General features: G+C 41.0%; 1 protein-coding gene across 4 annotated transcripts in view; it reads left to right on the forward strand.

Moving 5' to 3' along the window:
- Positions 1-1652: 1652 nt before the first annotated feature.
- Positions 1653-26154, forward strand: part of commd5 (COMM domain containing 5) — a 34605-nt gene continuing 10103 nt past the window's right edge. The window contains exons 1-3 of one of the 4 annotated variants that reach the window (XM_077237721.1): positions 1653-1731; positions 1845-2020; positions 23176-23330. In XM_077237721.1, coding sequence (XP_077093836.1) covers positions 1912-2020; positions 23176-23330 — 264 coding nt within the window. In that variant the 5' untranslated portion in view covers positions 1653-1731; positions 1845-1911. Of the gene's footprint in view, positions 1805-1844; positions 2021-23175; positions 23331-26154 lie in introns of all 4 variants that reach the window. The other 3 variants (XM_077237722.1, XM_077237723.1, XM_077237724.1) reach the window with 3 other exon arrangements.

Here is a 26154-nt window from a genome sequence, read left to right on the forward strand (position 1 = left end):
TATTAAAACCGAAAATAGCTACTTTAAATTGTAATAATATATATGTTTCATCGAAAAAGTGAGCTTAAGAGACATAAAAAAGAAGAATCCAAACTTTTGACGCCATAGCCAATAGGCCTTTACACACATAAACACAGCAAACAGATTAAGGTGCGTGTATTTGTGACAATTTTCATATATGTTATAAACAAAACACAACATACAGTAAGTAAAAACACTAACCTTGAAGTTTGTGTTGCATCCACATCCTGTATCCGCAGTGTTCGTTAAAAGTTGAAAACGCACAGGATAACATAACCTAAGTGAATATTGTGATTTGGTTTGCCGATTCTTTAGGTCTTACCTTGTTACTTTAACTAGCCTACTGTTAAAAAAAAGTGGGCTGGTGCACTGTCTATAATTCTCTGTCATTCAGTGTCTCGCCCAAACGGAGCACAAACGAACGAGACTATTTTGGGTGAATTTGGGGCATGTGGGGGGCTGGTGACGTCATCAACAATAATTGAACGTCTAATATTTTAAAACCTGACACAGCACAAACGAAAATTTTACCGGCACAAACCAGCACAAACGAACGAGACTATTTTGGGTGAATTTGGAGCATGTGGGGGGCTGAGTGACCTCAAAATGACCACCTAAAATTATTTTAATATCAAAAAAACTGAAGCAGCTCAAACAAAACCTTTTACAGCACAAACCAGCACAAACGGAGCACAAACGAACGAGACTATTTTGGGGGGATTTGGAGCATGTGGGGGGCTGAGTGACCTCAAAATGACCACCTAAAATTATTTTAATATCAAAAAAACTGAAGCAGCTCAAACAAAACCTTTTACAGCACAAACCAGCACAAACGGAGCACAAACGAACGAGACTATTTTGGGTGAATTTGGAGCATGTGGGGGGCTGAGTGACCTCAAAATGACCACCTAAAATTATTTTAATATCAAAAAAACTGAAGCAGCTCAAACAAAACCTTTTACAGCACAAACCAGCACAAACGGAGCACAAACGAACGAGACTATTTTGGGGGGATTTGGAGCATGTGGGGGGCTGGTGACGTCATCGTCTATAATTCAATTTCTGATATTTTAAAACCTGACACAGCACAAACGAAAATTTTACCGGCACAAACCAGCACAAACGAACGAGACTATTTTGGGTGAATTTGGAGCATGTGGGGGGCTGAGTGACCTCAAAATGACCACCTAATATTATTTTAATATCTAAAAAACTGAAGCAGCTCAAACGAAACTTTTTACAGCACAAACCAGCACAAACGGAGCACAAACGATTGAGTATAGTTTGACGACGTTTTGCGTTGGGTGGGGGGCCAACTTCACGCAGGTTTGAGACCTGAATAAGTGTCAGACTAGATGTGTCGTAACACAGGGAGATGCTGTTATAGTTTCACACAGACAGGAGGAGGATAGATGAAGACCGGGAAACACAGGGTTAAATTCAACACGGCAGTTAGGGGGTTAACATCAACATTGATTATGTGTGTCATGTGCCTGACAGAAGGAAGAATGAGGATGTGTGTGTGTGTGTGTGTGTGTGTGAAGGACACGATACGGATGTTGAACTTCAGATGCGAGTTTGATTACTCCAGTACAGTAGGTGGCGATAATGCTGCTAAAGAGGCGATCGCCAGTAAACAAGAGGAAGAAGCATAGATGAGGAAGAAGGAGGAGGAGAAGGAGAGATAGTTTAGGATCCTGTCAGAGACCAGTTTCATCTCCTCATCGGTGTGTGACCAGTTTCATCTCCTCATCGGTGTGTGACCAGTTTCATCTCCTCATCGGTGTGAGACCAGTTTCATCTCCTCATCGGTGTGAGACCAGTTTCATCTCCTCATCGGTGTGAGACCAGTTTCATCTCCTCTTCGGTGTGTGTGTGTGTGTGCAGAAGATGAGCGACTCCGTGAGTGTATTCGGAGGCAGAGTTCCTGCTGAGGTGGAGCTGCTGTGTAAACACCTGAAGAATCTCCACAGAGACACTTTCACACAGATACTCGGAGGTGAGTTTCATTTCCAGCTCTTCATTATTAACTCCGAAAGACGAATCTCTCAGAAACTGCCCGATTATAAACCCCTCGTGACCTCAGTATGACGATCCGCTCACGTGACGCGCAGCGCGAGGCGTTCATAAACACTGACGGATAATAACACTGCCGGATAATAACACTGAAGGATATAAACATCCGCGATCTTGTAAACCGAATGACTATGGTATGAATTTAGTATCAAAATGATTAACACATTCAAGCACAATTATCAATGTTGAAATGTTTTACTATCCACAACCAAATGCATTTCAACTTGCGTGTACAAAATTCAAAATTTAATGAATGTGTAGCAAATTTGTACAAATAGAGACATTTTTGTGAATACAAATGTTTTTCTTTTGTATTAGTGTATCATAATTTGTGCATGCAACAAAGAAGATGTGCATGTGTGGATCAGGTGACGCGCGTGCATTCATTCACGTCTTTTCTGAGTCGATCTCATTTGATTCATTTGGATTTTGAGACTTTTTTTTCACAAGCCACACACAAACAACTACAAATGAATAGGCCTGGTGCTAATTATTAATGTGTGCACAACTACCCATTTATTTGACAAAATCACAAATGTGCGTCACTACATTTAAACTAATACAATACAACTTGTGTGTGCAAAATCCAGAATCACGTGAATGTGCAGCATTTTGTACAAATAGAGACATAGTTGTTAATACAAAACCTCGATTTTGTATTAATGTAGCTCAGAATTTGTGCATGCAACAAGTAAGATGTGCATTTGTGGATGGTCTTATCGATACATTACTGCTCGGGACTTAGAAGAAGTACATTTGTGCAGGAGGACCTTTTCCTTTTCTTTTCTTTACATGTTTAAGCCTTTAGAAACTAAACATTTAAGATATAGGACTACTTAAAGCAGCACACGATGAGTTTACACATGCTTTAATTATATTGGCCAGGATGACCAACGCCAACAGACCTGAAACAACAATCATGAGGATTTTGCTTGTGCTTTCATCCAATTCCAATGCTGTTTATGGCTATTTCGATATGATAATTAGAGTCATTTCTAGTGTCCTCCACGCAATATTTTTCCCAGGATGGTAGGGGAAGTTACCGCCTTTTTCGCCTCTGATTGGCTAGAAGGGCTCTCCTCCGATTGGTTATTTGATTTGGCCGTGAAACGTCATCTCACGCTCATGGCAGGCTGTCGGCTATTCTGTTTTGATTGCCTTTAAAACAGAAGTAAACAAAGTACAAATCTGACCAGTCTACGTTTCGTAAACTCGCCGTGGCTCTCAAGCACTGAACAGTTAGAGTACATACGCATATTCAGGCCTATGCATAGCCTGGGTTTAAGATGTATGCAATACAATAAAACGGCACTACTTTGCCCAGCTGTGTGCAGTGCACTGCACTATTCTAATGAAAACTAGTGATGCATCATCATGCTCAGCTTTGACTTAAGGTCCATTAAATAATACAAACAATTACACGCTAGGTATGGAAAGCAGTGAGACATGTAATGACTAGCCTATTGTACACTGCAGTGGAGTAACACTAGGGCTGGGTATTGACACAAAATTCACAATTCGATTTTGATTCACAGGCTTGCAATTCGATTCAATTTCGATTCCGATTCAATATTGATTGTTTTGGATATCAGGTACAATACATGGCAAATCTTCTCAACAAATCTCTCAACTAATGCTGTAAACTAACGTCAGTTCATTAGCCTACTATAATATTGAAGGTAAAAATTAACTGATTTGTACTAACACTTAAATTACACTTATTTTTATAATAAGAAAGTAATATGAATTATAAAAATTTTAATGGTGGCTGTCATGCTTTATTCAAACATGCATTAAATATTGAAGAACATTCAAAATTACAATGAATATAATATGGTGCATATATTTAGCAAAATTCTCCTCTAGACTTAATTTTTCGAGCCGACTAACGAGTTTATGGTCACGCATGTTTTTTCTGATCTAAATGTGACGTTACATGACATTGTTTACAAGTTGTTTAACTACTTTCCACGGTTGAAACACTGATTGAGCGATTCCATGTGACATGATACGGACTTCGATAAATTGTTCTCTATCTTTTAACTCCCTTTTAAATGCTCATTCATGTTGGCGCTGTAACTGGTGTTATTAAGGCGGAAGAGAAGATCATGTGCTTCTCTTGAGCGGCGCCAGAGCGATCTCACGCCACAGCGCTAAAGCGGTATTTATGTTTTTGAATTTCGTAATAAAATGGACGTAATTTGAAATTCGAGACTTTATTTCATATCAATAGTAACAAAGCACAAAGATTATTGCGATTTATTGGATGGGATGCGCGCTACAATGTTCCATTCATTCATCAAATAAAACAGGATGACTTATCGATTCTTGAGATTTAAGAATCGATATTGGTTCGTAAAAATGAGAATCGATTAATATAGGCTTTGAACAGCAGCACAATTACCCGAACAGTCAACAGTTCATTAAAGCCCCCTGAAGTGACGAGAGATGTGTTGGTCCTAACTCTTATCCTGCCTGCTCAACAGAAACTATTTAATTAACCATTATGTCCAAATTATTACCGAAGTAAAGTCACAGGCATGAACATTTTGAATAGGCTATCACAGATGAATGAAGCCGCAGTCAGCCAAATGTAGAAAATACACCACAGAATGATTCAAATATGACAAATTTTGTTTATTGTGAACCTAACATTGCATAAGTGCTAGTAATAGACAATATTAGTGCATGTTAAACATACTAGTAATGAATGTGTTATTAGTAATTGTGTATGTGTGTGTGTGTGTCAGAGTGAGTATGTTTATTTCTTGCTGTGTTGGCTACCTAGGGACACACAAGTGGAGTGTGGTGCTAGTCTTCTTGGCAGTGCACCACTCCCCTCTTTTACCTTCCCATAGTTGTGTTCCCTCCGGGCTTTTTGTGGAGGTCTACCACCAGTGATGAGAGCCCGTCTGCCCCCCAGCGGAGTCTCACGACGGGCAACAGCTGTAGGCTGCACGCCTATTTGTGTGCTCATTTGCAGACCCTTTCTTTGCTGCATGCTGATGTTACTTGCAGCAGCACTCCTCATCTTCCCAAGAGTAGACAATGCTGAAATCAGGCCGCTGTCAGTAAGAATGGACTCGTAGGAGTAGACAAGGGATTGTATTGGGGCTTGCAAGGTCTCATCATTTTGAAGCTTGTCCACAAGGTCATTAAACATTGATCTGAGACGACCTTTGAGATACTCAAGTTGAGACGACGCTTCAGTTCCAGAGCCGTCTTGTGGTGTTCCAGCTTGGGTGCCTTGGGTGGGAGTGGATGTTCCAGCTTGGGTGCCTTGGGTGAGAGTGGATGTTCCAGCTTGGGTGCCTTGGGTGGGAGTGGATGTTCCAGCTTGGGTGCCTTGGGTGAGAGTGGATGTTCCAGCTTGGGTGCCTTGGGTGAGAGTGGATGTTCCAGCTTGGGTGCCTTGGGTGGGAGTGGATGTTCCAACTTGGGTGGGAGTGGATGTTCCAGCTTGGGTGCCTTGGGTGGGAGTGGATGTTCCAACTTGGGTTGGAGTGGATGTTCCAGCTTGGGTGCCTTGGGTGGGAGTGGATGTTCCAGCTTGGGTGCCTTTGGTGGGAGTGGATGTTCCAGCTTGGTTTGGAGTGGATGTTCCAGCTTGGGTTGGAGTGGATGTTCCAGCTTGGGTTGGAGTGGATTTTCCAGCTTGGGTTGGAGTGGATGTTCCAGCTTGGGTTGGAGTGGATGTTCCAGCTTGGGTTGGAGTGGATGTTCCAGCTTGGGTTGGAGTGGATGTTCCAGCTTGGGTTGGAGTGGATGTTCCAGCTTGGGTTGGAGTGGATGTTCCAGCTTGGGTTGGAGTGGATGTTCCAGCTTGGTTTGGAGTGGATGTTCCAGCTTGGGTTGGAGTGGATGTTCCAGCTTGGGTTGGAGTGGATTTTCCAGCTTGGGTTGGAGTGGATGTTCCAGCTTGGGTTGGAGTGGATGTTCCAGCTTGGGTTGGAGTGGATGTTCCAGCTTGGGTTGGAGTGGATGTTCCAGCTTGGGTTCCTTGGGTGGGAGTGGATGTTCCAGCTTGGGTGGGAGTGTTTGTTCCAGCTTGGGTGCCTTGGGTGGGAGTGTATGTTCCAGCTTGGGTTCCTTGGGTGGGAGTGGATGTTCCAGCTTGGGTGGGAGTGTTTGTTCCAGCTTGGGTGCCTTGGGTGGGAGTGTATGTTCCAGCTTGGGTGCCTTGGGTGGGAGTGTTTGTTCCAGCTTGGGTGCCTTGGGTGGGAGTGTATGTTCCAGCTTGGGTGCCTTGGGTGGGAGTGGATGTTCCAGCTTTGGTGGGAGTGGATGTTCCAGCTTGGTTTGGAGTGGATGTTCCAGCTTGGTTTGGAGTGGATGTTCCAGCTTGGTTTGGAGTGGATGTTCCAGCTTGGTTTGGAGTGGATGTTCCAGCTTGGGTTGGAGTGGATGTTCCAGCTTGGGTGCCTTGGGTGGGAGTGGATGTTCCAGCTTGGGTGCCTATTTCTTGGGTGCCTATTTCTTGGGTGCCTTGGGTGCCTATTTCACAGAAACACATGTTAATTTCAGATCCTGGCATGTGATTGGAAAAGGATAAAGACTTAAAATACTACAACATATGGCCCACTGTTCTGTTCAATTAGTTGGCCTTCTGAAAAGTACTAACTTGCAATGAATGGAACTGTTGGGCAGTCTTTCTCCCACTCAAACTGCAAGCCCATAAACCAGCTGTCTGGTATGTCCAGCTTTCCTTTTTGGACAGACAAGATAGGAGGTACAAAGAGCCATGATTATACGCAGCATCATCACTGGAAGATGGTGGCCTGCATTACAGAGTGTTGGTGTTTGCAAAGCGCCCCTTTGCTGCCAACTGGGCAGGTGCACATGCCCATGGAAATGTTCACCAGATAAACGCCTCCTTGTTCACCGGGAACAGTGTAGTTTGATTCATCTTCCTAGAATATGAAAAAAGAGATAGATGTTGAAAATAATATTAGAAAAAGATATTCTTGTAGAAAAAGACATGTTGTAAAATGTCTTATCACAAAATGATTAGACCTTAACGAAAGCTAGAAACAATGGAGGGTATTGAGACACTGAAATAGTATCCCTTCATTGCGTTACAAAACCCCTCACTGATGCTTCTAGGTTCTAAACTCACTGGTAGTAAAATGAACACACACCTTGACTATTCTGTCAGGACTCACACTGTTGAACTTGAACTTCCGCTTCACAGTCCTTCCGTTTGCTACATTGATGAGTCGCCTGATGTAGTACGCCTCCAGTCTGGTGCAAATGAAGTCGAACAGTTGAGTGACATTGTAAGCCTTCAACCTGTAGGGAAGGCAATAGAGAACAGAATGGTTCCGGAATTTTACTTGTATCGACAGAAGAAAATCTGAATCACGAAAAATGAAAAGATAAAAAGCATGGTTATAATAGACAGCATAATAATTGGAAGTAATGGTGTGTGTGTGTATCACCTTCAATAAAGTTTTAAAGTTTTTTTTTTATCCCTAACTGTGGAAGATGCTGTCTTTCAAGACCCTCATGGCACTTTGAACAAAATTATTTGTGTCGTTGCCCCGCGTTGGAAGGCCCATGCGTAGACAGATAGCCCTGTCCTGGCGTTGGGCAAACACTGCCGTCAAATGGTCCCTGTACCGTTGGTGCTTCAACACCGCTGGGTCCTGGAGAGCCTGGTGGTAGGACACTTCCAGCTCCTCTGGTGACATGGCATACACCATTTTTTTGAAGATATCCTGCTGCCACTGCCGGTCTGAAGATTACCGAGATCTGGTGAATAGCAGTTGTACACAGTGCAGCGCTTCCGGTTTCTACATCATAGCGCTCCCGCGACAGCATCACGCATGTGTCGTGACCAGCATCGGCCAATGGGGAGCCGGTGTTCTGGCGTAAACCCGGAAGCGCTGCACTGTGTACACTACGTCAACAGCGTAGGAGAATGACGTGGAAGAGAAGAAATTGTTGAATAAAGTAGTTATTTTTGTTTGTTTTTTGCGCATAAAAAATCTTCTCTCATCGCTTCATAACATTAAGGTTGAACAACTGTAGTCACATGGACTATTTTAACGATGTCTTTACTACCTTTCTAGGCCTTGAAAGTTGGAATGACAATGGCAAAAGCAGATAACTCCACATTTCATGTTTCAGAGTTAAACAAAGCCAAGTAATTGCTATGATGCATAATAAAACACTTAATCTTTGTAACGTTAATCTCCTCAGCTGACATAGATGCGTCAAACTTTGTTGTTGTGATTAACGTACACGCAATACAGAGAGCTTTTCCCTCACCACTAACGAGCTGTTTTGGCAAGATTCCGTGAAAAAGTTTCAGCTTTTATTTTTATTTTACGCCCCCAAGAAGGTATCACTGGTTCATCAAGCTCGTTGAAATCCATCCTCGATCACTTTTAATCCGCTTTGACGAAACTTCTCTCAGCTTGCGTGTCTTTTCAAAGTGACTAGCAGCCTTGTCACTTGACCTGAATACTGCGCACTGATTCGCTAAAGCAGACTTTTCGGGTTGTGTTCACAAACAACAAGGTTGCTTGTCGTTTTTGCTGTAAAACATGAACTCGTGATGCCTTGACAGTGGAAAATACCAGCTTCTGTGACAAAGGGTTCAGTCTAGAGATGCACCGATTAATATGTTCTAGTCCGATTCCGATTATTCATGAGTTTGGCCTGCCGATACCGATTTTAGTCCATTCTGATTTCTTTTTTTCTAACCACTTTACAGCAGACACAAATATTTATTGTCTATCTTTTCTTTAATAGAAGAAGAAGTATTATTTGTATAGCGCCTTTCCAAAGCTCAAGGTCGCTTTGGGGAGAACATTTTACATAGAACGTTTTACATAGAACATTTTTTGAACAAATAAAATAAAATCGAACTATATAAATTATTACTCCTGGTGTGGGATATTCACACATATCTAAGTGCAGTGGTATGGTATGGAAGAACTATTTTCATTTCCATATATTCAAAAAAAAAAAAAGTGATATATTTACTTATTTAGGAAACTAAACTTCTGTATGAAAACAGGTAATGGCAAGTGTGGCGAACAGGTGGTGCGAATGCTAATGAGCAACACCTGTGAAGCACACCGGTCTCACATCTCTCACGGACGAGCGGAAGCATAAAGGAGGAGCGACGACGTTGATGATGGAGAGAGGAACAGGATATAGTGCCACTGTGCGCGAGCGGATTTGTTTACCGGACATCGAGCTGTTGTCGGTGTCTGTTAGACCTTTTTATCTGCCTAGGGAATTCCCCCAAATATTTCTGACTGTAGTGTACATTCACCCAAGAGCAGATATAAAATCCGCTTCTGATGTCATCTTTTCAGTAGCTCAAAAACTACAATCTATTTCTCCTGATGCCCCGTGCTTCTTTCTTGGTGATTTTAATCATGTCGACTGTAAAAAGACGCTGAGCAGTTTCACACAGTATGTCACCTGTCCCACTCGGGGGAACAGAGTATTGGATCTCTGCTACGGCTCTATCAAGGGCGCATATAAGTCTGTCGCAGGTCCTCCTTTAGGATTTTCCGACCATAACGTGGTGCATCTTTTGCCCACATACAGACCTGTGCTACATAGAGACAAAGTGCAGGCACGTGTGGTACAGGTGTGGAATGAGGAGAGTACTATGGCCCTACAGGGCTGTTTTGACTGCACCGATTGGTCTGTTTTTCAAGACTCATCCAACAACATTGATGAACTGACTGATGCAGTATGCAGTTACATCTCTTTCTGTGTGGACAGTGTGATCCCAACTAAGACAGTTGTTTCCTATCCTAATAATAAGCCCTGGATATCTAAAGAACTGAAACATCTGTTAAGGGAAAAAAGGACTGTTTTTAATAGTGGTGACAAAAGTGCATATGCTGAAATCGCGAGCTGAAATAGTAAAGGCTAAACTTCAGTATAAAAAGAAAATTGAGTCTAAATTCAGAGAGTCTGATCTCATATCTGTGTGGGATGGAATGAAATTAATGACAGGTCTGCATAAAGGCTCTAGCACTGTGTCATTAAATGGTTTTGATTCCGATGAGCAGCTAGCAAATGAATTAAATAGTTTTTATATGCGATTCTCTAATAGTGATTTTAGCGAAAACATCGGTCACATGGGTGATAATTTGGTCAGTGATTGTATTTTTGATTTTGATATTGATGTAGGTGAGGTCAAATCATTATTTAAACAAACTAATGTTAGGAAAAGTCCTGGCCCTGATAACATCAGTGGTAGAGTCCTTAAGTCTTGTGCTGGTCAGTTAAGTGAGATTTTTAAGGTAATTTTCACTCTATCGCTTCAGACGCAAAAAGTGCCTAAGATTTGGAAACACTCTACTATTATTCCTGTAGCTAAGTGTAAGAACCCCAAGGTATTAAATGACTTTCGACCTGTAGCTCTCACCTCGTTGGTGATGAAGAGCTTTGAGAAGTTGATTAAGCAGGAGTTACTGAAGCAGGTAGAGGAGCAGTTAGACCCTCTCCAGTTTGCTTACAGGGCTGGCAGAGGTGTTGAGGATGCAATACTTACATTGTTAAATTCGCTTTATCAACATCTGGAATTCTCTAAAACTCATGCGAGGCTCCTTTTTATTGACTTTTCCTCAGCATTTAATACTATCCAGCCCTTCTTGTTGGCTGAGAAACTTCAATCTCTTTTTAACTTGAATTCTAATTTAATTGGCTGGATACTGGATTTTCTGTCAAACAGGTCGCAGTGTGTTAGGGTAAATGGTGTCTTATCCTCAAAAACCCTTACCTCCACAGGCTCTCCACAGCCCGTGTTCTTTGCTTTGCTTTTTATTCTATACACAAATGACTGTAGGAGCAAGTATGAAAATAGGCACTGTGTGAAGTTTGCAGATGATACTGTTATAGTGAGTCTTTTGAATAATGAGGAGGATGGGCATGGTCCTGTAGTGGATGATTTCATTGCATGGTGTGAAAACTTTTATTTGTCTATCAACGTTTCCAAGACAACGGATATGATCATCGATTTTCGTAGAGGACAGCACAGTGTTTCACAAACTGTTATTCAGAAGATGAATGTTGAGACTGTAGATGAATACAAATATTTAGGAACCATTATTGACAACAAACTATCCTTTGAGAGCAACACAATTGCTGCCTGTAAAAAGGCCCAACAGAGACTTTTCTTCTTGAGGAAGATGAAGTCATTCAGCGTGTGTAGGACTCTTATGATCATGTTTTATCAGTGTTTTATTCAATCAGTCTTGACATTTTGTATTGTGGTGTGGTACAATGGCCTTTCAATGATTAACAAGCAAAAGTTAGCTAGGCTGGTAAATGTTGCGTCTAAGGTGGTTGGGGTACAGCTACCACAGCTGCAACATATATATGATGATCGGGTTCGTGGTAAGGCTAACCAAATTTTAAATTGCTTTGGGTACCCCCCGGCCTGTGAGGGGCGATGGGGGTATGTGGCGAACAGGACCGGTGGTGCTATTGCTAATGAGCAGCACCTGTGAAGCACACCGGTCTTGCATCTCTCACGGACGAGCGGAAGCATAAAGGAGGAGCGACGACGTTGATGATGGAAGGAGGAACAGGCCTGTATTTTAGTTGTGTTTTGTTTTTGTATTTGTATTTTATTTTGGGTAGCCAGCAGTCGTCCGCGAGGGGCTGCTGGCATTTATATTTATTTTTGGTAGCCAACAGTCGTCTGCGAGGGGCTGCTGGCGGTATTTTGGTTTGTTTATTTTATTTTAAATAGTTTATTTTGATTGTTCGCCGGTTCCCGCCTCCTTCTTCCCTGAACTTTGCTACAGCAATAAAATAATATATAAATAGCAAATAAAAATAAAATAAATATAGCCTTGCAGTATAAAGATGTTTCTCAAAACACACACACACACACACACGGAATATGTCAGACTGACCGGGCAGTCGCCGATCACGTGAAAATCGGCCGATTCCGGTCACCAGCCGATCAATCGATGTATCTCTAGTTCAGTCAATCTTGTCAGGCGTCTATTTCAGCTGAGAAAAGTTACGTGATGATGTGGAGAGTGTCAAAATAAAGGTACCGTATATTGATATTTTATGTGTGACAACGATGCATCAATGTATTGTTACAGCCCTATTAATTGGCATTTGGCAATCTATGGAGGAATATGTGTAAATTAATTTACTTAGTTATTAACTCAGGCCTGTTGTACCTTGTGGATCAATCTGGATCTCATCAAGATTCCATCCTTTGAATTCAGATAGCTGTCCTCGTTCCTTGGCCATAAGAACTTTACTTATTTTCCCAAGCTGTAATGTGCCTCCGGGTAACCTATAATACTGCCGATGGACCCTGATGTCATGTCCAAGGAAGTCAGCAAGGTCATCCATCTCATTGTCCTTTAAGTTGAGGTAGGGCTGGGCGATATGGCCTAAAAAAAAAATCCCTGATTTTTTCACAAAAAATCCGATTTACGATTTAAATAGATTTTTTTCTCTCCCTACTTAAAATCAATCTGCAGATGACAAAGAAATTGTTCAAAACAAGTTTTAACTTTATTTTGTTTTAATATTCCCTTCTGGGATTTGATCTGGATTAAAGTGCAATCAGAAACAACAAGCCAAAAAGACAAGAGGGCAGGACCTGTGTTTGAAAACAGTGAACATGTAACATAAAATAAAATGGGTGGATTGGGATTGGGGGGGATGTGTAAAAAAACAAAAAACTTGCATCACAATAAGTGTATTGTGATTGTAAAATTATTTGGTAACTAAACATAATTTTATGAAGTTTACTGGTATGCTACTGTTTTTATTATTGCTTAACACAAATTTCAATTCAATTCTTGTGATTTGATTCTGATCTTGATTCAATATAAATTCCTTTGGATAAATAGGTACAGTAGATACGTTAATGTGTTAATTGTTCTCCAAAAAAAAGAAAAATCACCTAATGCTGTAAACATACAGAGAGCCCTGTCAGCTGGTATTATTAAAGGTTAAAACCAACTCAAATTAAATATAATGCGTTTTTTATAATAACACCGTTATACTATTTTAATGATATTGGTAAAAATATAATAAATGTGTAATATAGTTATCATATTTAGCAAAATACTCCTCTCTATAGCAATTATTTTAAGTCCAACTAACATGCGTCTTATGGGTCATTAAAAGGCATCCTGAGGTAAATGTAACGTTACGTGACATATGTTGTTCTCAAGCTGTTTTATGGACATCTTTCCGCGGTTGAAAAACACTGATCGATCGATTTTATTACATTTCGGTAAGTTAGTAACTTTATCAAAGAGTAACAGATGATCGGTTCACGTGCCGCTTGAACTGAGATCTGCCAGTGTTCTTTCACGTCACATTTACAAGCGCCAAAACGCTGTTTATTGTTTGAATTTTGTAATAAAATTGACAGAATCTGAGAGCTGAGAATCTGTTTCATGTCGATAGTAACCTGCTCTGTCTTGTCTGTCGGTGTCAGTGTCCTCGTTGCTTCGCGATTTTTCTCTGTGTGAGAAAATGGATGTGTGGCGTGAGAGCGTGTAAAAAGTGACAGAATTGCGTCTCTCACAGTGAACTCGTGAGAGTTGGCGGCCCTGCAGATTCAGCTTGTAAATGTTTTCGGCGGGTGTGCTTCTGCTGCCGCGGTCTTGCTCATTTGCCATGTTGTTTGTGTATCTCTATCATGGCAAGCGCTGAGCCCGGTCGGAACTACGGGAGCCCAGAGGGGAGCGTCGGCGGTTGTTAAAGAGAAAACCGATTTTCATTAAAAAAAAATCGGCGTAAACTACACATTCGAGTTAATCGATAAAATCGATTTATCGCCCAGCCCTAAGTTGAGGACCTTGGACACAGTGGCCATGTGCTATCATCAGTCTAGTGGATGATAATGCGTCTGGTTGTTTTGCTCCACAGCTTCAAGCAATCTTACGGATAACATCTGATCCTCTGAAGTGATTGAGAGCTTGTGGTCTTCCAAACGTGAACACATTCTCATCAGACACTTCACAGTTACGGCGAGTCTTGAGTAACTCCATCGATGTCAGCAAATCAGGTGTGAGAAGAATGGGGACCTTTTGTCCTCGTTTGCCTGTTATTTAAATTCTTTGGAAGTGCTTACAAAGTTTCTTCTCAAGGTCTGACAAAGCAAGCTCTACATCTGGATGAGTCGACGAGGTATCCCTCAATGTAAAAGCATTAAGGGACATGTTGGATACTTCTCCTTCTCTTCTACGATTAAAAAGTAATACCTGACAAAGTGTCACTTTTGCAAGTTCTGCCCAGTTCTTGTTTCTTGGTTCTTCTTCAAGTTTTGTTTGGTACTCCTTACTCCGTCTATCAAGATACTGGTGCAGTTTTTTCACATCTTCAGCAAAGGGAAGAAGTTGCGGAGAGGTCCATTTTGCCTCACTCAAGTTTCAGAGGGCCTGGGATGACACACACTCACTCCATTTAGTGTCACAGATTTGTTTGAAGGCCTGCACATTAAGCTCATTCTTATCACCTGACATCAGTGCCTCTTTCTCATTCAATCATGTTGGCATCTCCGCATGTGCCTCCATAATGATCTCCTCTTCAGGTAGGTCTCACAGTTTACGCAGTGCAAGTAATGACTTGCTGTTACTGGTGCAATGGATTGCTGTCGGAAAATCACCAGTCCTTTTCCTCCTTTAAGCACCTGAGTATTACGACAACGGTTCCCTTTATTTCTCAATAAACTCAGCTGTAATCTTCGCTCTTTAGACCCTTTGGGAATTGCAACTGCTCTGGCTCATCTTTGTGCTTTGATTCCAAATGGCGTGCCATTTTACTGAATGCTTTAGAGCAGAACAAGCTGAAGTACTTTTTGTTGTATAGTCTGCCGCCATCTGTTTTTATCAGCATCATGACCTTCACATTAGAATTATCAGGTGAAGAGGATTTGCCGCTGTCATGTTCTTCAGGTGAAGAGGATTATATGGTTCCACTGGTAGCCATGGAACTATATATATATATATATATATATATATATATATATATAACTTTATTTCAGACCCAGGAGGATCCATATCACAATAACAACACACAGAGTAAAAACATAGGAAAATACAAAAATACAAATACTTCCACCATGCTCAGTGTCAAACATACAGACATGTTCTCCAGTGGTTCCACAGTCTGGAAGAAAATCTGACAGAACTTACGTAAGATTTAGTACAGGGTTAATCAACACAACGATTAAGTCATTTTCTGACTCAGATACCCTACACATAAATCTATACATTAAGTTACGCAGCACTGCAGAACAAGTAGGCACCCCGGCACTGACAAACATATTGCTTGCACCGGAGCTTCTTGGAGCTCTCGGCAGCAGCCTCATGCAGTCATTATAAGCCACTATAAGTTTTCTAATGCTGCCTTGCTTATAACGACACCACAGGTGTGCAGTATACAGAGGTGTACAGTATGCTCTAAAGAGTAACATCTTCACAGATACCGAACACATGCTAAACTTACGACACAACATGTTCGCTTGGGCATACAGCTTCCGACGCTGCCTATAGATATCCTTATCATCAGACAGGTCATTTGCAATAATATGCCCCAAATATGTAGTCTCTCTGCACACCAACAGATAGAAGTCAGGGAAGTTTGACTGTCTATCCTCTCTACTTCTGATAGTCACGATCTTACTCTTTCTTGCATTGTATTTTATATCAAAATCAGCACCATACTGCGTGCATATTCTCAGAAGCTGTTGTAGACCCGCACTATATGGGCTAAAAATGACCAAATCATCGGCGTACATAAGATGATTAATTAGTGAGTCACCAACTCACATGGTGTGAGTGTGATGTTCAGCTGTTATATTATCCAGGCCACAGGCCTTATTATCTCTCAACTTCAATATTGCTTCATGGACTTCAGCAGAAGTAATAACAACATCATCATTATACTCTACATTATCCACTAAAAACAGATTACTTTTTACACAGTTTAACAGTTCACAATAATGTCTCCACCATAACTGAGATTTCATCAGGACCACTCACACCATCTATATTAGATGTTTTGCAATTATTAATAGTATTTATTTCTTTCCAGAAGTCATTAACATTATTTTTTTGCAGCTTTCATGCCAGTAAATCTGACCTCATATTGTTTTCATTTCTTTTAATATAGCGGAGTGCACGTTTAAATCTAGCATTAGAGCATTTCTTATTTTCAAACAAGGGGCCCTGCCTGCTTTTGCCTGCCTCAGCCCATTTTTTGAAGCATTACAGGCCTCTACATGGAGATCTTCTACATGATCCTTCCAACCTGGCTTAGCGTTGCACACTTTTGTCCTAGGTCTATATAGAGGCCAACTCGAAATCCAAGAGACTCCACAATAGCTTCATACAGTGAACATAAATCCTTACAATGTTGTACATTCTTACAGTTCATATCCTGACACAATAAGGCATCTTTTGGGACCTTAATGTTACCCAGCAAAACATCTGAATGATATACATAATCATTAAGATCTTTCTTAGAACATTTTGACCAATTTATTTTCCCTACATCAATGCCATTACTTCCTGGCTAGACCACTGCCTGTGGATAGAGTGCCAGGCCTCACTGATATAAGCATAACTAGCATTTGGCAATAGTACCTTACTAGATAAAATCAAACCACCATCTGTGCAAAACTGCATTAAATGATTACCAAATGAAGAGTTGGCATCAGTTACATCCGCATTCATGTCACCTAAAACATAAATACAGGTAGAAGAATTATCCTGAATAAAAGACTACTGACTACTGAGACTACTCATCCTCATTTTGTATGTTTCTTCACAGTTCACAGTTTCACTGTGGCCAACACACAATCCACGCGCATTATAAGACACGACACAGATGTTCATACAGATTAATTCATTACATAGCAGCTACTATGCATACAGGCTCCTGTGAGGAGCTGCAGGTGTACCATGGCAGTCCAGTTCACCCCCCTGCTCATTACCAACTAGATCGTGTCACGCTTTCTTTTACATGGGTTAGATCTTGATGTTTTTGACTGAACCTTTCGTCTCTTTTGCTGTTTGATATTTTTTGCTAAACTCTGTCTTTGCTGACCTGTCACTCTCTGATTGATCCTCTGTTTCCGGTGTATACTCGCTGAACTTGATTCTTCTGTTTCACATCCAAGCATTTTCCTGTTACGCTGTGAATAAAACGTATGAGTTAGAAGTCTTGATCAGGAATGCCAAGATAAACAAAATACTGCAATTATGAATTCCTGTCCAAAGTGAAACATTCAGTGTGCATATTTTATAAATAACAGTGCAACTATTAATTTCCATGCTGTGGTAGTAGTAGTAGTGGCATTAGCGATGCATGCATATAGCCAAAATCATAACCAGTGAGTCGAGTCATTGCTGATAGAGATGTATGTCACGAAACACCATATGACCCCAGGTTCATCACTGATGACATGTCCAAGTAGCATATGAGAATGTACTTGTAAAACTAATTTTCCTTGATTTTCCAGTTAGTTTTAAAGCACACATATCATACAATTAAAAATTAATTATGTAAAGAAATGTCAGTGTCCAATGCGAAGTGCTGCAATGTGGTACTCAAAACATGTTCCAGATGTTAGCAGGTCTGAAAATGGATTAGGGTACAGTAATTACTTTAATCTTAATTGGGTTCTTGTTTAGTTTTTTTTAATATTGGAAATCTGCTGTTAGTTTTTATTTTTTTGTGCCAGAACTCCCTATCATTTTATTTTAAATCAGAACAAGTATAAGAGTACAGATCACCAGGCAGCCTATTAAAGATTTTTTTGGGGGGGAACCCTGTGGCTCACTGTCTAGGGTGCACACTGAGCACTGTGACCTGGGCTCAAAATCTAACCCAGGCCCTCTGCTGCATGCCAACAATTTACCAATTTGTGGGCCAACTGCTGACTAGAAGGTTCACTTGTGTTCACCTGTGTTCACCTTAGAGGTGGGCGATATATCGTTTAGACGATAATATCCAAATTGTTGTCTGGACGATATGCAAAATTGGGATATCGAATATTTCATAATTTCTACAATCCGACCCCCCCAAACATGAAAAGAGCTGAAGGAAGTTAAAGAGAAAACAAATAACGCACACTATAACCTTCTAAACAATTATATGTAGTGAGTTTAATACTGCAGGGGTTTGTTTGACTGTATTTTATTTTTTGTACAAAATCACGATCGTTCCTCAATTGCACGAGAGTAAGCTGCTAAAGTTAGGCCTACTAATTTGCGATATACAACTACGAAGTTCTTACCTGTGTGTTATGACGTTTAGGTTGAAGCAACAATCCAAAATCGTAAAGAGAAGGCAAAATATGCGTTGTTTGTGGAAAAATGATCTTAAGTTAAAACGTTTTTCTTAAATGTCTGTGGCGTCCTCGAGTGGCGAGCTTCGTGATTGCATCATTAGAAAATTGCGTTGTATGAGTCCAAAAGATGTAATACATTTTCCCAAGAGATCGGTTCCGTACGCATTACAAACCGAACCATTCCGGTGGTTGGACCATTTTTCCTACCGACCAAAATCCGCGCTGGAGCAAACCATAGATATCTATGGAGCGAACACCACAATGTTGCGCAACATCAACTGGCAAATGTAATGAAAGCGGAACGAAACTCATTATTTTGTGCTTTACGGACCATTTATCATTTCGGACAAATATCAGTGCAGCGCGATCCGATCTTGAAGCAACACCGTTACTACATAAGAGATCCAGTAAACAAAGCATTTGAATTCGCCACTTAAGTAATAACATCGCTACGAGATCTAGTGAGAAGCGTTACAGTTTCTCTATTATTAACTGATCAAACAGCGCTGATGTGGAAACCAGGAGAAACATTGTTCCATGAATGAACTAGTTATAGGTTTTAAGTCCACAGATCATTCACCATGGATTTAATGTAGTAACACTAACTTGTAACCATGGAAGTTTGGCAGAAATATTAAAATGCTTTCAAGTACATCACACATCTTTTTCCAGCACTTCAAAACTCAAATGTTATATGTTATTTACATTTTATTTTTAATGTGATGACCAAAACATTATTTGTTCATCCTTCAAAGATTACCCCCATTTATAAAACTAAAAGTTTCAAGATGTAGGAAAACTCACAATTATTTAAAAATAATTTTTCTATTAATAAATAGGAAATTTCTATGCCATTTCTTTATTTTTGCTGTATCGAAAACGTACCGAACCGTGACACCACTGTATCGTATCAAAACAAACCGTGAATTTTGTGAACCGTTACACCCCTATTAAAAATATACAAGAACAATAAAGACTTTGAATAATAAATGACTATTGAATAATATTTTATTATTTTAAAAAGTTTAGGAGTCTTTAAATCAATAATGTCTCATATCTTTATGTACTAGTAATTCTATACAATAAAAGGTCAAATGCAGCAAGTCAAAAGACCAACTGGACCTTCTTTACCAGTTTGCACACATTTCTTTGAAGGATTGCAAAAATATCGTCTGAATATCGATATCGAGATATTGAAAAAAAATATTGAGATTCATTTTTGTCAATATCTCCCACCCCTAGTTCACCTGTGTTCTCCTGTGTTCACTTGTGTTTCTCCTGTGTTCAATTGTGTTCACCTGTGTTCTCCTGTGTTCACTTGTGTTTCTCCTGTGTTCAATTGTGTTCACCTGTGTTCTCCTGTGTTCACTTGTGTTTCTCCTGTGTTCAATTGTGTTCACCTGTGTTCTCCTGTGTTCTCCTGTGTTCACATGTGTTCTCCTGTTTTCACTTGTGTTCACTTGTGTTCACCTGTGTGGTTCTCCTGTGTGGTTCTCCTGTGTTCTCCTGTGTTCACCTATGTTCTCCTGTGTTCACGTGTGTTCTCGTGTGTTCACGTGTGTTCACGTGTGTTCACGTGTGTTCTCGTGTGTTCTCGTGTGTTCTCGTGTGTTCTCGTGTGTTCTCGTGTGTTCACCTGTGTTATCCTGTGTTCACCTGTGTTCTCCTGTGTTCTCCTGTGTTCACTTGTGTTCACCTGTGTTCACCTGTGTTCACCTGTGTTCACCTGTGTTCACCTGTGTTCACCTGTGTTCACCTGTGTTCTCCTGTGTTCACGTGTGTTCACGTGTGTTCACGTGTGTTCTCGTGTGTTCACCTGTGTTCTCCTGTGTTCTCCTGTGTTCTCCTGTGTTCACTTGTGTTCACCTGTGTTCACCTGTGTTCACCTGTGTTCTCCTGTGTTCACATGTGTTCACATGTGTTCTCGTGTGTTCTCGTGTGTTCTCCTGTGTTCACCTGTGTACTCCTGTGTTCTCTTGAGTTCACCTGTGTTCTCCTGTGTTCACTTGTGTTTCTCCTGTGTTCAATTGTGTTCAATTGTGTTCACCTGTGTTATCCTGTGTTATCCTGTGTTATCCTGTGTTATCCTGTGTTCTCCTGTGTTCACATGTGTTCACCTGTGTTATCCTGTGTTATCCTGTGTTATCCTGTGTTATCCTGTGTTATCCTGTGTTATCCTGTGTTATCCTGTGTTATCCTGTGTTATCCTGTGTTATCCTGTGTTCACATGTGTTCACCTGTGTTATCTTGTGTTCTCCTGTGTTCACTTATATTCACCTGTGTGGTTCACCTGTGTTCTCATGTGTTCTCATGTGTTCACCTGTGTTCTCCTGTGTTCTCCTGTGTTCACATGTGTTCACATGTGTTCACCTGTGTTATCTTGTGTTCTCCTGTGTTCACTTATATTCACCTGTGTGGTTCACCTGTGTTCTCATGTGTTCTCATGTGTTCACCTGTGTTCACCTGTGTTCTCCTGTGTTCTCCTGTTCTCTTGTGTTCTCTTGTGTTCACATGTGTTCTCATGTGTTCTCCTGTGTTCTCATGTGTTGTCATGTGTTCTCATGTGTTCTCATGTGTTCACTTGTGTTCACCTGTGTTCACCTGTGTTCACCTGTGTTCACCTGTGTTCACCTGTGTTCTCCTGTGTTCTCCTGTGTTCACCTGTGTTCTCCTGTGTTCTCCTGTGTTCAATTGTGTTCACCTGTGTTCTCATGTGTTCTCCTGTGTTCACTTGTGTTCACTTGTGTTCACCTGTGTTCTCCTGTGTTCTCCTGTGTTCTCTTGTGTTCACCTGTGTTCTCATGTGTTCACTTGTGTTCACCTGTGTTCACCTGTGTTCTCCTGTGTTCACCTGTGTTCTCCTGTGTTCACCTGTGTTCTCTAGTGTTCACTTGTGTTCACCTGTGTTCTCCTGTGTTCTCCTGTGTTCAATTGTGTTCACCTGTGTTCTCCTGTGTTCACATGTGTTATCCTGTGTTCACATGTGTTCTCCTGTGTTCACATGTGTTATCCTGTGTTCACATGTGTTCTCCTGTGTTCACATGTGTTCTCCTGTGTTCACTTGTGCTCACCTGCGTGGTTCACCTGTGTTCACCTGTGTTCACCTGTGTTCTCATGTGTTCTCCTGTGTTCTCTTGTGTTCTCTTGTGTTCTCTTGTGTTCACTCGTGTTCTCCTGTGTTCACTTGTGTTCACTTGTGTTCTCCTGTGTTCACTTGTGTTCTCCTGTGTTCACTTGTGTTCTCCTGTGTTCACTTGTGTTCTCCTGTGTTCACTTGTGTTCCCCTGTGTTCACTTGTTCACCTGTGTGGTTAACCTGTGTTCACCTGTGTTCACCTGTGTTCACGTGTGTTCACGTGTGTTCACGTGTGTTCACGTGTGTTCACGTGTGTTCTCGTGTGTTCTCATGTGTTCACCTGTGTTCTCCTGTGTTCACTTGTGTTATCCTGTGTTCACCTGTGTTCACTTGAGTTCTCCTGTGTTCACCTGTGTTCACTTGTGTTCTCCTGTGTTCACTTGTGTTCTCCTGTGTTCTCCTATGTTCACTTTTGTTCACCTGTGTTCTCGTGCGTTCACTTGTGTTCACTTGTGTTCACCTGTGTTCTCCTGTGTTCACTTGTGTTCACCTGTGTTCACCTGTGTTTTCCTGTTCTACTGTGTTCACTTGTGTTCTCCTGTGTTCACCTGTGTTCACTTGTGTTCTCCTGTGTTCTCCTATGTTCACCTGTGTTCACCTGTGTTCACTTGTGTTCACTTGTGTTCACTTGTGTTCTTGTGTGTTCTCGTGTGTTCTCGTGTGTTCTCGTGTGCTCTCCTGTGCTCTCCTGTGTGGTCCTGTGTTCACCTGTGTTCACCTGTGTTCTCCTGTGTTCACTTGTGTTCACTTGTGTTCACCTGTGTGGTTAACCTGTGTTCACCTGTGTTCTCATGAGTTCACGTGTGTTCTCGCGTGTTCTCGCGTGTTCTCGCGTTTTCTCGCGTGTTCTCTCGTGTTCTCGCGTGTTATCCTGTGTTCACTTGTGTTATCCTGTGTTCACTTGTGTTATCCTGTGTTCACTTGTGTTTCTCCTGTGTTATCCTGTGTTCACTTGTGTTTCTCCTGTGTTCACTTGTGTTCACTTGTGTTCTCCTGTGTTCTCCTGTGTTCACTTGTGTTGTCCTGTGTTCACTTGTGTTCTCCTGTGTTCACTTGTTCACCTTAGTGGTTAACCTGTGTTCACCTGTGTTCACCTGTGTTCTCGTGTGTTCTTATGTGTTCACCTTTGTTCTCATGTGTTCACTTGTGTTATCCTGTGTTCACCTGTGTTCACTTGAGTTCTCCTGTGTTCTCCTGTGTTCTCCTGTGTTCACTTGTGTTCACCTGTGTTCTCCTGTGTTCACTTGTGTTCACCTGTGTTCACTTGTGTTCTCCTGTGTTCTCCTATGTTCACTTGTGTTCACCTGTGTTCACTTGTGTTGTTCACCTGTGTTCTCGTGTGTTCTCGTGTGTTCCTGTGTGTTCCTGTGTGTTCCTGTGTGTTCCTGTGTGTTCTCGTGTGTTCTTGTGTGTTCCCCTGTGTTCTCCTGTGTTCTCCTGTGTTCACCTGTGCTCTCCTGTGTTCTCCTATGTTCTCCTGTGTTCTTCTATGTTCTCCTGTGTTCTCCTGTGTTCTCCTGTGTTCACTTGTGTTCACCTGTGTGGTCCTGTGTTCTCCTGTGTTCTCCTGTGTTCACCTGTGTTCACCTGTGTTCTCTTGTGTTCTCCTATGTTCACCTGTGTTCCAGCGGTGGTGAAGGCCATGGAGGGCCAGGACTGCTGTGAGTGTGTTCAGAGGATCTCAGAGAGTGGACTCATCTCAGAGGAGAGCCTGAACCGAGTGTTGGCAGGACTATACGCTCTTCTGAAGGAGGCTCTGCGTATGCCTGCTCTCAGACACGAGGTGTGTGTGTGTATGTGCATTTACTGTGTGTTTGTGTGTGTGTGTGTGTGTGTGTGTGTGTGTGTGTGTGTGTGTGTGTGTGTGTGTGTGTGTGTGTGTGTGTGTGTGTGTGTGTGTGTGTGTGTGTGTGTGTGTGTGTGTGTGTGTGTGTGTGTGTGTGTGTGTGTGTGTGTGTGTGTGTGCCTTTACTGTGTTCATTGGAGTGTTTGTCTTCACTGACGCTGCTACAGCAAACCCACAGTGCTTTATAAATTAATCTGTTTACAAAGGTAGAATTGAAAACACAGGGTTGGGAATGGAGAATCGATTCCAATTATTCTTCCTCAAGCCATCCTAGGTGTATATGACATTCTAGTTTCAGACGAATACAATCAGAGTTATGTAAAAGTGCATCTGTCCATCATAAAAGTGCATCCATCCATCATAAAAATGCATCTGTCCATCATAAAAATGCATCCATCCATCCATCATAAAAGTGGGATGGATGAACTTTTATGATGGACAGATGCACTTTTATGATGGATGGATGAACTTTTATGATGGATAGATGCACTTTTATGATGGATATATGCACTTTTATGATGGATGGATGAACTTTTATGATGGACAGATGCACTTTTATTATGGATAGATGCACTTTGATGATGGACAGATGCACTTTTATGATGGATGGATGAACTTTTATGATGGACAGATGCACTTTTATGATGGATAGATGCACTTTGATGGATGGATGAACTTTTATGATGGACAGATGCACTTTTATGATGGATGGATGAACTTTTATGATGGACAGATGCACTTTTATTATGGATAGATGCACTTTGATGATGGACAGATGCACTTTTATGATGGATGGATGAACTTTTATGATGGACAGATGCACTTTTATGATGGATAGATGCACTTTGATGGATGGATGAACTTTTATGATGGACAGATGCACTTTTATGATGGATGGATGCACTTTTATGATGGATAGATGCACTTTGATGGACTTAATATACCCATTCACTGCCATTATAAAGCTTGGAATAGTCAGGATATTTTTTAATATAACTCTGATTGTATTCGTTCGGGCTGGACCCGAATATTAGAATATTCGTTCGTTCGGTGGGTTGGTATTCAATTTGAAAATGTGACATTTGAATATTCGTGTTTTTTTGGGGGGGGTTTTTGGGCACACCTGGCATCCCCCTCAAAACGGTTCTCATTCGCACTTGAATATGTTTTACACTATAAAATCTGGTGAAATATAATACTTAACATATAACTTCGTTATAGCTACTTAATAAATATATTTGCTTCTTGGATTACTAAAAGTGTTCCTGCAACTGGAGTATTCTCTGGCTAGAGCGCAGAACAGCGGAGTGTGTGTGGACAGAAGTGCCTGAGCTTGTGTTTTGGGTTAAGCTGCATTGCTTTGACATTGTGGAAAACAGAATAATAGAAACAAAATGTATTATCCTTTTTACCCGTTATTATCAATCTAAGTTAATCTATTGCGAAATATAGGAGAAATTTCGTGTCTATATTTACATTTCGTTTTTATTTATTTAAATTTTGTTTTTATTTATTTTAATCTACCCTACTTTTCTCAGTGAAAAAATGTTATAAGACTATGTTATTAAAAATATTGCTTAAGTTAAAAGACCTGTGTGGGTGTGTGTTTTATATCACTAGTGCAGTGTCCGTTCTCGGAGCATATAAGCTCTGCTCGCGTGAGGCGCGCCGCTTCCCGCTCGCGCTGTTCTGTAGTTTATTAAGTTTATTAATTCTGAACGTGTCGCGTCTCGCCTGTCTATCTATATTGCACCAAATACGCCTCTGCACTCCCTTGTGAAGCCGTTTGGATGAACGGTTCTCGAAATTTGCACATTTGAACGCACATTTGCACACACACGCAAGGTCTCTCGCTCTCTCCCTCTCTGTCGTGCATGCGGTTTGGAGCTCGCAACCTCTAGATTCCGGGAGATTTAAACTAATTTGCGGTCATCAGGGAGCCGCTATCAATATGCGGGAGACTTCCAGAACTTCCGGGAGACTTGGGATGTCTGAGACATATAGAGATTCCGAAGCTTCGAATATTCAATGCTTATTAATAACCTTCGAAGCTCAAAAAATGGTATTCGGACCAGCGCTAGTATTCGTCTGAAAGAAGAATGTCATATACAGTAGACCTAGGATGAGTTGAGGGTGAGTAAATCATGAGCTAATTTTCATTTTTTGGGTGAACCATCCCTTTAAGGTCAGGTTCTTTCAACACCAAAGCTTGTTCTTGCTGAAAATCCTCTCAAGAGTGCATTTGCTCAGAGCTGTTCCATGCTCTCCGCTAATTAGGCAAGAATTTCATCATTAGTAGATAAAACCATGTTTAAAATACTCATTATTGTGTTCACAATTCATCCTGTGTCGGGTCAAATCAATGAGCAGCAAGGCATAATTTCGATTTTATGTCATGATTAAAAAAATTTAATCTTATAATTTTGACGTAGCATGTCATAATTTCGATTTTTTTTTTTTATATCGTAATTTCGGTATATAGTGAATATAAACACTTATTATCAGTGTACTGTGGTGATTCAGGAGAAGACGAACACGGTTTGGAAAATGGATTCATGATGTACTCGCTTATTATATACTTTTGAACACACAAAAAGTTACGGACTGCAGCTTTAAATTGTTTATGCCTTGGTGTATAATCGATCACATCAGCATGGCAATGCATCATAAAAAATATATTCCAGAGCTATAAATCATTATTATAGATTATAAATTAGTTTTATTAGATTATTAAGAGTGTGTGGTTCTCCAGCTGCAATAC

Source organism: Siphateles boraxobius, unplaced genomic scaffold (genome assembly GCF_051911475.1).
Source record: "Siphateles boraxobius isolate OS27281-9 unplaced genomic scaffold, OSU_SipBor_1 207, whole genome shotgun sequence".
Classification (NCBI taxonomy): domain Eukaryota; kingdom Metazoa; phylum Chordata; class Actinopteri; order Cypriniformes; family Leuciscidae; genus Siphateles; species Siphateles boraxobius.